We start from the raw sequence: 13,791 nt of genomic DNA on the forward strand, positions 1-13,791 counted from the left end.
GGCTCGTGAAGCTTTACGCTTTCAGCGTCACCAGGCGGTCTGGCGAGGAATTATATATTTCTTATCCCATTAAGGATTACGCTGCAACTCTTTGTTGATTTGTGAATAATAGTTGTTTTTTCTCAATTAAAGGCTGTTATGTTTTTTAGAACAATAGTGTGATATTATTTGTTGCTAAATGAGCAGAAAGGACTAACACTCGGATTTTGATTTTTTAGTAATAGACAATGATACATTGTGTGGGTCAAAATTATAGATTTTTCTTTTATGCCAAAAATCATTAGGATATTAAGTAAAGATCATGTTCCAGGAAGATATTTTGTAAATTTCCTACCTTAAATATATCAAAACTTTATTTTTGTGAGTGGATGGCCTGCCACAGTGCCTCTGACTAACAACTTCAAAGGCCATTTTCGCAATATTTCGATTTTTTTGCACTCTCAGATTCCTGAGTATTATACGGTTGTATCTCAGCCAGATATTGTCATATCCTTACAGCTCATACATCAATAGAAATCTTATTTATTCAGATTTTAGATTATATAAAATCTTAATTTCGAAAAATTGACCCATAAGACCCATACGTTTTGTTGTCCAGGGTCATATATTATATGATATTTACTCCTTATATTGGACGTTTCTAAGCAGTGTAATATGTTTCAAGTGTATGAAACGTTAAAAAGTAGGATTTTACAAAGTCTGTTTACTTGACACGGTCAATAATAAACAATTTATTGGAATTTCTTGGAGGAATTCGTCTTTTATTTTCTCAAGACCATTAAACAGACATGATATTTAAAAAACGTATAACAAAGAAATCACAGCTTATTTATTGGGTGTTGTAGATTGTAATATTTGTTGCCATTTTTGTACATATTTTTGATAAAATACAATAACATATTCACCACACAGTGTTTGTAAAATGCCACTGATGTTTTTTTATAATTCATAGAAAGTTGTGCGTCAGAATCACAGATATTTCACAGTCCGTCACATCATGTAAACTTTTCAAACAGTTGTAAATAATGATGCTTGACATTACAGATATGACTTTGCCATGTCTTTTTTCTTTTTTGTAAAATATTTAAAAAACAATACACAAAAGTTTACACAAAAGGCCTCATAATGCATTCATAATGCATTAAGTATTTGGAAATACTACATAGTATCTATAAAAACAACCCTGAGTGTGTTCAGAAACAGAAAACCTACACTTCAGCTTTGTCTCAAAGGGATTTTTAAAGGGTTATTTAACAATGATATCATAAACCTGTTTCACATGTGGGCATTTTCCAGGAAGGTAACTTTTGTAATGTTTTTACAGAAAATAGGGAGAAGATTTTGTGGACACATTATACAGGTGAGTCATTAACTGGTTGTGCCGTACCAGTGAAAAAAAAAAAAGAACTGTGGACGGTATGGAATGACAGTCTTGCCATGTCTTGATCAGCAGGCCCAAAAAACGAACTTTTCGCTAAAGAATCTATGACTGATGTGTTGCAACAAGCCAGAATTACATTAACACCGATATTATTATAGTCCTTTAATGCCATTTTAAGGGTGCTCACTCCTGTTGTGTCTATGAATGAAATGGAAGAGCAGTCCCAGACGATAGTATGAAAATCCAACTCTTTTGAAATCAAATTTATACTGATGTCTCCCTTTGTTTGATCCACTCCGTCACCCTTCTTGAGTGCCTTTTCTCTAGCTTTTTTCTCCAGTTTTCGTCTACGGGTCATTTCACTGAACGGATCGAGACCAACTGCTTTATACAATGACTTCAGAAAGATGTCTTTGTTAGCATAAAACAGTGGTGCCTGAAAACGAAAGATCTTCACTTTTGGTACAGGTGAAAGATTCTCGTACTCCCCCATATTTTCATAGTCATTGGTTTGTTCAATTTGTCCCAGCAATGCAACTTTAGGATTTTGAGTCTGAACCACTACACAAATCAAAGAAAAGACCACCCCGATCAGCAATCCAAGCTCCACGCTAATAAGAGCGGACGATAACATGGTCACCATCCACACGATTGCTTCGATCTTGCTTTCTCGCCATTGTTTAGGGACGTCTCTAAATTTATGCAGGGCACCCCGCAAGCTGACAATGATGATGCAGGCCAATACACATTTCTGCAGGGCGTAGAAAAAGGGTGCAAAAAAGAGAAGAACCAGTAGAACCACTAAGGCACTCACAAGACTCGAGATCTGGGTCTGGCAACCTGTTGAGTCTTTCACCATTGTCTTAGCAAGAGCTGCACTTGTAGTAAAAGAGTGGAAAAAAGACGGAATGATGTTGCAGAACCCGATTGCTATCATCTCTTGGTTGGGCCTAACTGTGTAACCGTTCTTTTTGGCGAACATCTCAGACAGGGAAACCGTAAATGCAAAACTGATGACCGCAAGCGGAATGGCATCCCATGCTACCCTGGGCATCAGTTCAAAGCTAGGCACCTTCGGTGGGATGAAACCAGTTGGAATGGCACCTGAGATACTGGAGCTGTATTGCCCGTTTAGATCTGCAAAGTGGGACACTATAGTTGCAAGTCCCACAACTACCAGTTCAGTAGGCAGCGGGATCTTCAAACGGTCTTTGTATCGATCCTGGAGCTCCTTTCCTGCAACTAATACTATGATACAAATGGCACTTGTTATCAAATCGCAAAAGTTTGTGTTGTGAATGTTTTTGAAGATGTTGATCCAGGTGATCACAACCGTGCCATATCCTTGGTGGCGAGGGATCTTGAGGCCAAGCAAGTACTTAGCCTGGACAGTGAGGATAGTGCATGACGCACCAGTGGCGAAGCCGTCAAGCATAGGGGCGGAGAGATAAACTGAAACAAAGCCCAGTCTAAACACAGCCATCAGCACCTGAAGAAAAACACACAATATTTTAATGTGCATAGACCTTCATTGTGTTGTTTTGATGATTGATGAATTTGAAATATGTACCTGATAGACTCCAACAAGGAAGGTTACAGCTGTAGCGATGCTGATGGCATAACATTCCTTTCCACATTCCATATTCAATCCCAACATCTTCAAGTTGACTACTGTTGTGTTGATTTCCCCGGTTCCATTTAACCCATCAAATGCATTTTGCTTAATGTCTTCGCTTAAATCAAAGCCTGCTAGGTAGACCTCTCGATCCACAACTTGTCCAATCATCAGACTCATGAGACTGAAGATACCCACAGAAACATGTCTCGATGTCCCCATGAAAAAGTATATGATGTTTGAAAAAAAGGACGTATACAAGCCGTAGATTGGATCCAAGCCAGCCAGCAGGCAATATGCTATGGCTTGTGGGATCAATATGATGCCGACTATCAGTCCAGACATCATATCTCCCCATATGTAATCCTTTACCTTGTATTTTGGAAGCCATTGTACAACAGGGAAGAGACCTGTTAGAATGTTCTTCACTTTGGATGCTGAGCAGGAGAGGTTTTGCTGAAGCTTGGTTTTAATAATCTCTGTAGGTTTCTTGGTCCGTCGTACTTTACGCTTCAAGGGGCCAAAAGTCGTAGACGTCAGGACATCCATGGCCTCCGCTGATGAAGGGCCCATGTGCTGCTGGGGCTTTTAGGAGAGCTCCTGAAATAGGGAAAAGGTTAGAGCTCATGAACGCTGATAAAGAAATCTTTGATCATGAAGTGATGTCGTACAGAGGGCATGGTGACTGTTAAATGGGAGAAATTGATCAATCACAGCTCTTTAAGCAAGTGTGAATGAAACACAGTGTTGGTTCCTCTAGTCAATTATCAGTGTGACAAGTTAACACAATTATCAAGGGTGATACACTCATCGTAGAGTTAGATATGCTTAAAGGGCATTTTACAAGACATCAGAATAGAAATCACATTTCTCTTATCTCCGCATGATTGACGGAGTGAAACTCTGAATCAAAAGCTTGGTCCCAGGTAACGTATTGATTCATCAGTCAATACTGTTATAGACTTAATTCACTACATTTTATAAACAGTACCGATAAAAACTTAAAAGATAAAAAAATCTTTTCATCTCAAGGTGGATACTTTTTTGAAATATATTTTACTTTTGTAGACATAAATATAATGGTGCCAACATGTCAATTTCTCTCATTAGAAAACAAACTCCTTTTAATACTCTTTAAAAACTTGAGATGTCAAGAAGCTGAGAAGATGCCAAGAGAAAAGTTTTGCAAATTTTACTAAAAAAGTAGCAACTTTAAAGATGCTAAAATATAACATAGGTATATAACACAATTCCCACAGTTACAATTGGGCTGCTCATAGTTTTAACCCGTTTACTTTTATTTTAAAAAGTGTATGTATGCAACTACACATTTTTTTGGTAAAATCACTCACCATTAGTTTACCCATCCGCATGCCAAAATGAATGTCTTTTAAAACATCTTTGAGTGGTGTGTGTGTGAAACCGATAAATCATTTTAGCTTATTTATTTATTTATTATATGCTAAACATTCACAAAATATTAATCATTTTCTCTCTTCAGAAGACATTTATTAACCCACTGAAGTCCTTTTAATTACTTAGTTAACCATTTAGAGTCTCATAAGATAACATGTCAGTATAATAAGTAAAAAAATCACCAACACATTCTTTCAAAATCACAGTTAGAAAGAGATGTTTTTGGCTCAGCTGTAGCATCAGTGCTTTATCATAGATAAGGGACAAAAATAATTTAGTTCCCAAGAAAATGGTAAATGGACTAATCGGTTACCAGGACAAAATCACTCAGCAGGGAAAAGTAAACCTCTCTTTCTGAGTCAGTCCCATTTAATCATATTGTCACGTGCCTTTACTTCTTGACAATGAAAGAATTTGGAATCAAACCGAAGCCAAAGCAAACTCAGCACATGCTATTTAACCGCTAACTGCCTTTCTTATTGTGCCTCATAAATGTTTCAGACAATTTTCCATGATATCTCATACATATTTTTTGTTTTTGTTAGCAGATAGTTTTTCTCTGCAGATTGTAGATGCTCAAGTTAACCAGAAAAATGATGTCCATCACTCACCTGAATAAAAGGTCTTTCTTTCACAAGACGTTTAAAGTTGCTTATATTTATGCAGTAGCCTCTTTCTACCACACCTGCCACCAGCACAACCAAAAAACTATGTTACAATTACATGTCTTACTATAAAAAACCTTGTGGGAGTCCCTCCTCCCCTAACCCACTCCCCCCAGTGTTCTCATTGGCTGAGGAAAGAGAAGGTGTTAGTTTTGTGTCTCTTCTGGGTTAAACTTCGTACTTCTGCATTGAGCAACAGGCATTGTGGTAATAACGGCACATTAAGTCAATCTTTTACTGGTTCTTATCTAACAACGGAAAACAATTCTGCCCAGACACAAAAGCGTTCTAAGAAAATCATGAAAATAACAAAATCAAAGTAATCTGTAATCTTCTGTGAAATGGTGTATACAATCTGATTGACATGCACATTTCTGCATGACTTAGTCAAAGAATTCAAGCTTTTGTTATAAATCTTCTGGTTTTAAATATAGATCTCTTGTGATCTTGTGATGAGTGTCTGATTTTAAGGGTTTGATGTGGAACATTATCCCATTGAGTTCAGACAGAATAGGGGAATTGTACTATTGAATTTTACGCATAGCTTATGCTTGCGGAAGTGGAAGTTGATACTGCATAGTTGCTCCATTTGTTTGTTTATTGTTTTATTAATGACTGCTGTTACTGTATGTCAATAATATGATGTGTTACAAAGGTCAGTTCAGACAGTCAGTCAGTTTCTATGAACAGTCTAAGAACTGTGAGTCTTTCTTCTCATCTGCTATACAATAAAGCCTATGTATTTTGGAATAATGTTGCCCTTTCCGCTTAATTTAGTCCAGCAATATGTTATTTGGCGTGCTGTATAGTTAGAGATCTTTGATCACTCTGTATTAAATGAGTCTGTTACATGTCATGTAAATAAATGAAAGAGACAAACCTTTATATGTGATTCTTGACTATGTTATTTACTATGTAAATATATGTGAAGCATTCTGCCAAGAGTACAGGAATTTCAGTTTAGATAATGCGTGATTACTTTCAAATTTATTCATTAAGCGTGTGCTTTTGTTCAAATGAAGAACAGCATGTCAAATATGTCAACTGAGCCAACAGTATTTACGATACATGATGCAAAGTTTAGTACAATAGAGCAGAATTGGTGTTATAGTAAATGGTCAGGTGGTTGTTAACTACATCTTTAAATGCAACTATAAAACATAAAAACTAGTGACAGTAGTATACTGCCTTCTTCCTTTTCTACATTTCCTATGTGCTAGTGCTATTGTACTAATATGTAAATGTTGCATGTAAGCACACTCTAAGACCTTCCCCATTATGGTACTGAGGAAGAATATATTGTGACTGAAATAGAAACTCACCCTTGGCATAGAAGCGGATGAGAATGGAGGATACATTTGCCATGCCTTCACTGCTGAATTTCCCGGTGAGCTGGTTAGCTTGGCTGAAAGGGCAAAGGATTGTGGGTGTAGATGCTGCTTAACCCTCGGTAACCAATCATAGACCGAGAAAGATAAAGAGGAAGAGAGAGTGGAGAGAGGGAGGAGGGGCTACTGGCGGCTGAGCTGATCACCATGGAAACATTGCCACCCACTGACAGAGTTCAGAATTTCTGAATGTGCATATAGAATAGATGAATCCAGCAAAAGACAAGTGAATATCAACCACAGTGAGGACTTGCAACCTGCTTCTACTGTTCTAAAGATTTGGGTCACTTGAATGAACTGTTTTTCTTGATTGTTTACATGTATCAGATACGTTTATCCAAATCGACCTACATGATCATAAATTTGTTTCAAATCTTATGATGTTTGCTATAAAATATCCTTATTTTTGTAAAGAAAATATAAGGGATGAGACTTATAATGCCAAGAGGTCAGTTTTATAAACTCAGGACAAAGGGTGATTACTTTAAGATTTATTTTGATTTATTTTGAATTTACTTTAGTCACAACATATTCCCAAATTGTTAGCCTACATTTGTGTTATTTCATGGTTTTGATGTTGAGGTTTATCTAAAATGTGAAGAATAAAAAATCATACATTATATGGGCATTATAAATGGTACCATGTGTCCTATGATTTGACAGCAAAAATGTAGAAAACAAACTGTTAATAATATTTTATATTATTCACATTTATAAAATCAAATAGCAGAGTGATTTATCTTAATTGTTCGCTTTTTTTGTTTTACTAAATCAGTAACAGGACACGTGCAGTTAATTTTTTTACCATTTTATCATAAAATTATTAAATAGTATATTTTTCTATTTAATATAATATTATTGTAATAAATGTAATATAATATTTACAACAATATATATTTTAAACAGATGAGGTCTATTTTTTCTCAAATTAATCTCGGATTAAATGATGTACATTTGAATAATGTTGCAAATTCAATGTTACAAACATATATGTTGTTCCAGTATCCACAAATAAAAATTCTTTACTTATTAACTCTCAAAACATTACACAGAAATGTTTAAATAAGCTCAGTATAAACCAAGTTACTCATTGCAAGCATTTCCTCCTGTGAGCATATTATTGTCTATGTCTCAGAGATGTATAAGATCTCATATGTTGCACTATAAAAAATAATATTTAGTCTTTGCTTGTCTGCTTTGTTCATTTTGATCTTTTTCTATTGAAACTTTTTACATTGTTCTACGGCAAACAAACCAATAGCCTAGGTTAATTATTTTTTAAACAGGTTAGTATGTTCCTTTAAAATGCTGACCTTGTTGTCGTGTTGTCGTGTTAATGTTTATAAGTGGCTGGTCATTATAGTAATATAGTAACTATGACTTTGCTGAGTGTAAATTACAATTTCCTGAAAATTACTGATGTCGCAAGGGGTTTTGTACTTCAACTAAATTCCATTGCTGTTTATGTGATAGTTCCCCGAGATAGTTTTTAGCAAGTAGACCGGAGTGTGTCGCTAAACTGCACACCTCACAATTACAGAAATAACGAATCGAGTTGTGTATAATCATTGCAACATGTGCTGAGTGGAAAGAGTTGTTTTTGAGATATGAGACATTTGCCATCTTATCTCTGAAAATATTCAATTGAATTCATATTAAACTAAACATAAATCAAGGATTCTAAATAAATGTAAATTAGATCAGAGTTTAGAGCTGGCATCCTATGAAGTCATAGCATGGTTTGGCATCATCTATCCACGGATGTTGGATCATCTTACGTCTCTGTGGCAGACTGAAACCAGACTGAAGCTGGTTTAATCACTGGTTACTTTGGGATGGGCATCCCATGATCGAGAGCAGATGATGACTTGACATTTTAGGATAGTTATTAGTATTTCATCTATAATTATGAAATGCATAATTACAAGACACATTATGTATGCTTGGCTAAAGAGATTTTTCAGTAGTCTAGATTTAAACTAGGATATGAGTGTCTCTGCCCCGGACAGGACGACTATTCCACATCTTAGGTGCCAGGTGCGAAAAAGATCTACTATCTCCTTTGGTGGATTTTTCTATCCTACAAACTAGTTTTGTGATCTTAAAGATTAGCGTAATAATATGCGTGAGGTTATTTCTTTAATTTTTTTGAAACAACACAAATGTAGCTTTTGTATAGTAACTTACTGTATACAGATATGTGTGCTTTTTCTGCTTATTCACGTCACAGTTTTTTTGTCTAAACCTTTCTGCATTTATTTAGGTAAATCAGGCAGGTTTGACCGATCTTCCAAAGCCACTTATGTCATAATCTTTGCCCTTTCCCCACTAAAACCCGGTGCAGACAATCTGTTCAGTCTGCAAGAGTCACCAGCTGTCATGAAACTACTTACCAGCAGTCATAACAAGAACAAGTATAGGGCATTAACCTATTGTAGATAAACCGATTGGAGAGATGACGTCAGTTACATTGGCACTACAGAAGCTCAAATCACCCTGTATAGTAATAATAGGTGTGTTTTGAGAGACAATATGTCTTCTGTATTTAAGCTACTGGAAGACATGATATTGTGCAGACAGCACTGTTTTCCTGAGTAGTATATCTTCTTCTTAAAAATAAGCAAAACTGTCCTCAAAACTGTGAAAAAGTTTGTTTATCTTACAACTTTTAAGTGTGTTTAACGATTTTGATATTTTGAGTTCCAGGGACTCAAAAATAAGAATTCACCTAACTCATAAAAGTTTATTTTATCTTCCAATGACGTAAGAGCGATTCCCAGCATGCTTTGTGTGAACTGCATAATGGAAGTAAATTTCGAAATAAAATGTTATGTATTTAATTTATATAAGATTACAAAGGGAGGAGGCTTATAAATGTTTAGTATTTTGTATTTTTCTGCAGAACACAGAAGAAGATATTTTGGAGAATGTTGGTAACCCTACATCAGAGGTACCAATTGGGTACCACTATTGTTCAGTTACCAACATTCTTCTGAGCTACTTCTTTCTGTGTTCTGCAGAAGAAAGAAAGCCATACAGGGTGCGTACATTTAAGTTATTTGTCATTTACTTGGAATTAAAAACGTTTTTGTGTTACATAAGAAGAGGCGTAAAGTTTTGTTTAAAAATATTTATTGTCACAGACTCACCACTCCAACACCACAACACATTCCCTTGAGAGATAAAAATCTTCACATGGTCTTTCCTGTATGCACACATTGTTCCTTGAATCTCTACAGCAGTGAAATGAAATGACCCAAATGCCTCGTCCATTGATGGTACACTAAAGTATTCCCTCTTCATTTGCTCGAAAGCATTAGCAAGCACCTGTAAAACAACAGATGAAAAAGTCAGCTACAAAACAGCCTGTGCCACTTGTTGTGTTTGAGCTCAAAATAATTTTTGCGACTTACCAGACTGAAGCACGGGCTGGAACTGACCAGCCATGCAGATCTCATCCTGTTTCTGGCGCACGATGCGCTGGATTGCGGGGGGCAGGCCACGGGGGTTGCGTGAAAATATGAGAGCATAGCCGTCATCGCATGTGCCGTCGTCCTTCAGGGTGCGGCAAGCATAGGTGATGGCGTAGTTGTCATAATCGGTGTCAATGACCCAGTAGTTGTCACCTATTTTAACATTGAACAAGTGAATCGAATGAATCACATGATGTGTCTCATGTTGGTGCAGAAATTTGTATAAATCTGAATTTATTCTGACCTCCACTGGACAGATAGCTAGCCAGGCCCTGGTAGTTCATGAACATCTTTCCAGGGGTGCCGGGATCAGGCACGCTGTACTGGGCCGCCATATCAGCACACACAACCCAGAACCTGTAGAGATATGACAACAGATGGCGGAATTAGCATTAGCATAATTTTATCAATTGTTTATCAAAATATCTATGTAAAATATCATAGGATTCCCTTATATTATTATAATTTCCCTTACTGCTAAAAAGCTTAAAGGGAAAGTTCAGCCAAATAATGTTTTCATTAATTCTTATTTCATAATTCACTCCAAACCTGTATGATTTTCTTTCTTTGGCAGAACAAAAAAGAAGATAATTTTAAGAATGTGGTTAACCAAACAACATTAGCCTCCGTTGACTTCCATTGCATAGACACAAAACCACTGAGACATTTCTCAATATCCTCTTTTGTGTTCTACAGAAGAAAGAGTCATATACAGGTTTCGAACAACATGATCATTTTTACTTGTGTGTGGGTCTGATTTAGCTTGCCTCCTAGCATGTAAAGCTAAAAGTACCCAAAACCCTTTGAAACGAGCCCAAATAGCCACCAGGCTGGGTGACCAGCTATTCCAAGCAAACCAATTTAAACTGGTTTAAGTTGGTTTTTAGCAGAATTATGGTTATTGTTTCACTGACCCGAAAAGAGTTACACGACCCTTGGAAGAGGCAGTCATGGTGCCATCGTCCTCAATGTTGTATTCAGCAGAGATGTTGTCCTGAAGGAACAGCCCCTCCGGATCTTTTTTCTGCTGAGCGTACCATTTGCCTGCATACTACAAGACAAAAGTCACGTAAAGATGAGTGTTTGACATTAACGTTATAAATGAACAAACAAGATCATGACCCGTGTGGGCATCAAAATGCACACGTACTCGTTTAGGATCAAAGTTGTCCTTGACTGTGAAACTGTCCACGGTGCATGAAGCAGACCAGCAGCGTTCAATGTAGGATAGGAAAACCACCAGCAGGGCAAACTTGTAGTATTCCATTCTGTCTAGCAGAGAAACAAAGTACAAATGAAGCATTTGCCAACTAGTCAACACATTCTATTTATTCCAATAGTCAGGATGGCAAGTTGTATTTTGATAGATAATAGGAAAAGTGCACTAAACTGCAGTTTAGTGGCCCAGAAGGCCTACACGGACTAGGTCTCACCTGTTCGTTTTGTTGTTTTTGAAGTGCAGGGACGGAAAGGTTCTGTGTTGTAGGATCTCTCTCTGTGGTGCTCCACCTGTCTGTGTTGCCTAACGTCGATGAAGAGCCCCTTTATACCTACTCCACAGACAGGCTTATTGATTATTTTCACTTCTTGTGACTAAATAAGGTGCTTAAATCTACGGTTAATCCGGTTCTAGAAATCCTTACAGTAATCTGGCTTCTCAGTTGAACCTTTCCATAAAAACAATTAAAGCATTATATAATGGAATATAGTTAGACTTTGTTTCATTGAATAGAAAATATTGAAGTTTGGTAGATGAAGGTATTTTTAATTTCAAGTTTTATTTATATTGAACACCTGTTATGAAATGTTATTTGTTTTGAATTTTTGTTAAACAGTATTGATGGCATAATCCAATGCTAGGAGTTAAATATGTAAATCCCATTCACATTGGTAAATTGATAAAAAATGCTCTATATTTGAAAAATCATTTTAAGGTGTTTTTTTTGTTAGTTGAAAGGATTGTTTGTATATCTGAATGAGGATGGCACATGCTCCAGTGTTTTCTTAAGTACAAGAGGCTTCTAATGGCTTTGTGTCTGTTTGTTTAGATTGACATGATTACAGAAACAGTTTGAATCCTTATGACAATCTATTATATAATAATGAATGCATTTTTGTATCAGATTTGTCAATTTTCCATAAAAAAACGGTATGGTGATTTAAAAGCATATTATGTCCACCATCATCTGGCTATGAATTTTTATCCTCTCATACAAGATCTTACCTTATTCATTAGCTATTCTGACTCATTTGTTATGATATTGTTCAGACTTATAGTCTCTCTCAATGTCTAACTCAGTTATGAATAATATGACGTCTATTATGACTTGTAGTCTCTCTCAATGTCTAACTCAATTATGAATTATATAACGTCTATTATACGATTTAAAATATGTATAATTTTAAAAGCAACAAATTGAAAAGATAGACTGTTATCTATGAAGGGCATGGAAAAGACATCTATTATTATTATGGCAAATCATATAGCAGTAGATATCTTCTTACTGTTATTGTGCAAACATTGCAAAAAAGAGGTTTGCCTTTCGTAAGTTTTCTCATACGCCTCTCTATTTTATACCTCTTTGCCAGACCTTGAATATGTAAAACGACTTATTGTACTATAGGATCTCTGTACTCAACAAAATAACAAACTTTTTTGTTTCAGAAGCAAGAGGACTAAGCTGGTTTTGGCACTGTGGACTCTTGGCGCACACACAGTGTCCTGAAGGAGCTGTGGGATGATCAGTTGGGGTGATCCGATCACATGTTACATTGAAATCACAGACAAGTTCAATTGCATAACATTCAATTATGTTCAGGCAAACGTTTTAAGCAACTCCATATGGTGGTGATATGGCTTTAAACTACAGCATAAAGTTGACCTGACTGACCTTTCTGGCGACACAGCACTCAATGATGTTATCTATTCACACCTGAGCTCCGCACAGAGATTAGTGCAGTTCTTTTTTTATGATCTTCATTTCTTTTTTTAGACCACACGTAGACTCTTTTTGGTTGGGCTGTTAAACAACCATTGCTACAGTTGATGTCTGACAACATTTAACTTGGTTACACCTCTGTTCCCAATGTATATTGTAGTTTTGGTCAAATTTTTACACAAAATAATTGTACTACAAAAATAGGGTCAGTCTTCATATTTTGTTATTTTTCACAGGTTATGTCCCTAATACCAACTGTTGTGATGTTTCATGCAAATCCAGCACACAAGTACCCCTCTGTTTTGTTTGTGGTCCTCATGGACCTTACCCTATAAACCCTAAGCCTTATCCCTCAAATTCCACATATGATCAAGGCTCTTGGTCAAACTATTAAACGTTTATAAACAAAGGCACTGCTTAGGTTCAGATGCAAATTATGCCTACCAAGCAGTTGTTCCCACCGGCTGATGCTCTAGACCCAGCTTGACAAGTCAAAAGTCTTCTTGGCAATCTGTTGCAAAACATCTGTTACAAACTTGAAATTTATATAAAACACAAGAGCTCTTTGAAAACGTCCAGTTCAGTTTTATTCCCTGACAAATCTTCTCAAAGCTCTGAAATAATATACACTCACCTAAAGGATTATTAGGAACACCATACTAATACTGTGTTTGACCCCCTTTCGCCTTCAGAACTGCCTTAACTCTATGTGGCATTGATTCAACAAGGTGCTGAAAGCATTCTTTAGAAATGTTGGCCCATATTGATAGGATAGCATCTTGCAGTTGATGGAGATGTGTGGGATGCACGAATCTCTATTCCATGCACTATTGGGTTGAGATCTGGTGACTGTGGGGGCCATTTTAGTACAGTGAACTCATTGTCATGTTCAAGAAACCAATTTGAAATGATTC

At 36.4% G+C, this 13,791-nt stretch overlaps 2 protein-coding genes across 4 annotated transcripts; both read right to left on the reverse strand.

The window, feature by feature from the left end:
- Nucleotides 1-725: 725 nt before the first annotated feature.
- Nucleotides 726-6,527, reverse strand: slc26a1 (solute carrier family 26 member 1). 2 transcript variants are annotated; one of them, XM_056731137.1, is made up of 3 exons: nucleotides 6,400-6,527; nucleotides 2,952-3,596; nucleotides 726-2,870 (listed from the first exon to the last, which is right to left on the reverse strand). In XM_056731137.1, the coding sequence occupies exons 2-3, from the start codon at nucleotides 3,567-3,569 to the stop codon at nucleotides 1,353-1,355; spliced, it is 2,136 nt and encodes a 711-aa protein (XP_056587115.1). In that variant the 5' UTR covers nucleotides 3,570-3,596; nucleotides 6,400-6,527; the 3' UTR covers nucleotides 726-1,352. The 2 variants fall into 2 exon arrangements, with proteins under 2 accessions (XP_056587115.1, XP_056587114.1); XM_056731136.1 differs by lacking the exon at nucleotides 6,400-6,527 and adding an exon at nucleotides 5,024-5,139.
- Nucleotides 6,528-9,580: 3,053 nt separating this feature from the next.
- Nucleotides 9,581-11,438, reverse strand: rbp4l (retinol binding protein 4, like). 2 transcript variants are annotated; one of them, XM_056731164.1, is made up of 6 exons: nucleotides 11,372-11,438; nucleotides 11,089-11,206; nucleotides 10,853-10,989; nucleotides 10,183-10,295; nucleotides 9,879-10,091; nucleotides 9,581-9,792 (listed from the first exon to the last, which is right to left on the reverse strand). In XM_056731164.1, exons 2-6 carry the CDS (start codon nucleotides 11,203-11,205, stop codon nucleotides 9,782-9,784), a joined length of 591 nt encoding a protein of 196 aa, XP_056587142.1. In that variant the 5' UTR covers nucleotide 11,206; nucleotides 11,372-11,438; the 3' UTR covers nucleotides 9,581-9,781. The 2 variants fall into 2 exon arrangements, with proteins under 2 accessions (XP_056587142.1, XP_056587141.1); XM_056731163.1 differs by having other exon boundaries at nucleotides 11,089-11,210.
- Nucleotides 11,439-13,791: the final 2,353 nt, after the last annotated feature.

This window comes from Triplophysa dalaica, chromosome 19 (assembly GCF_015846415.1).
Source record: "Triplophysa dalaica isolate WHDGS20190420 chromosome 19, ASM1584641v1, whole genome shotgun sequence".
NCBI lineage: Eukaryota > Metazoa > Chordata > Actinopteri > Cypriniformes > Nemacheilidae > Triplophysa > Triplophysa dalaica.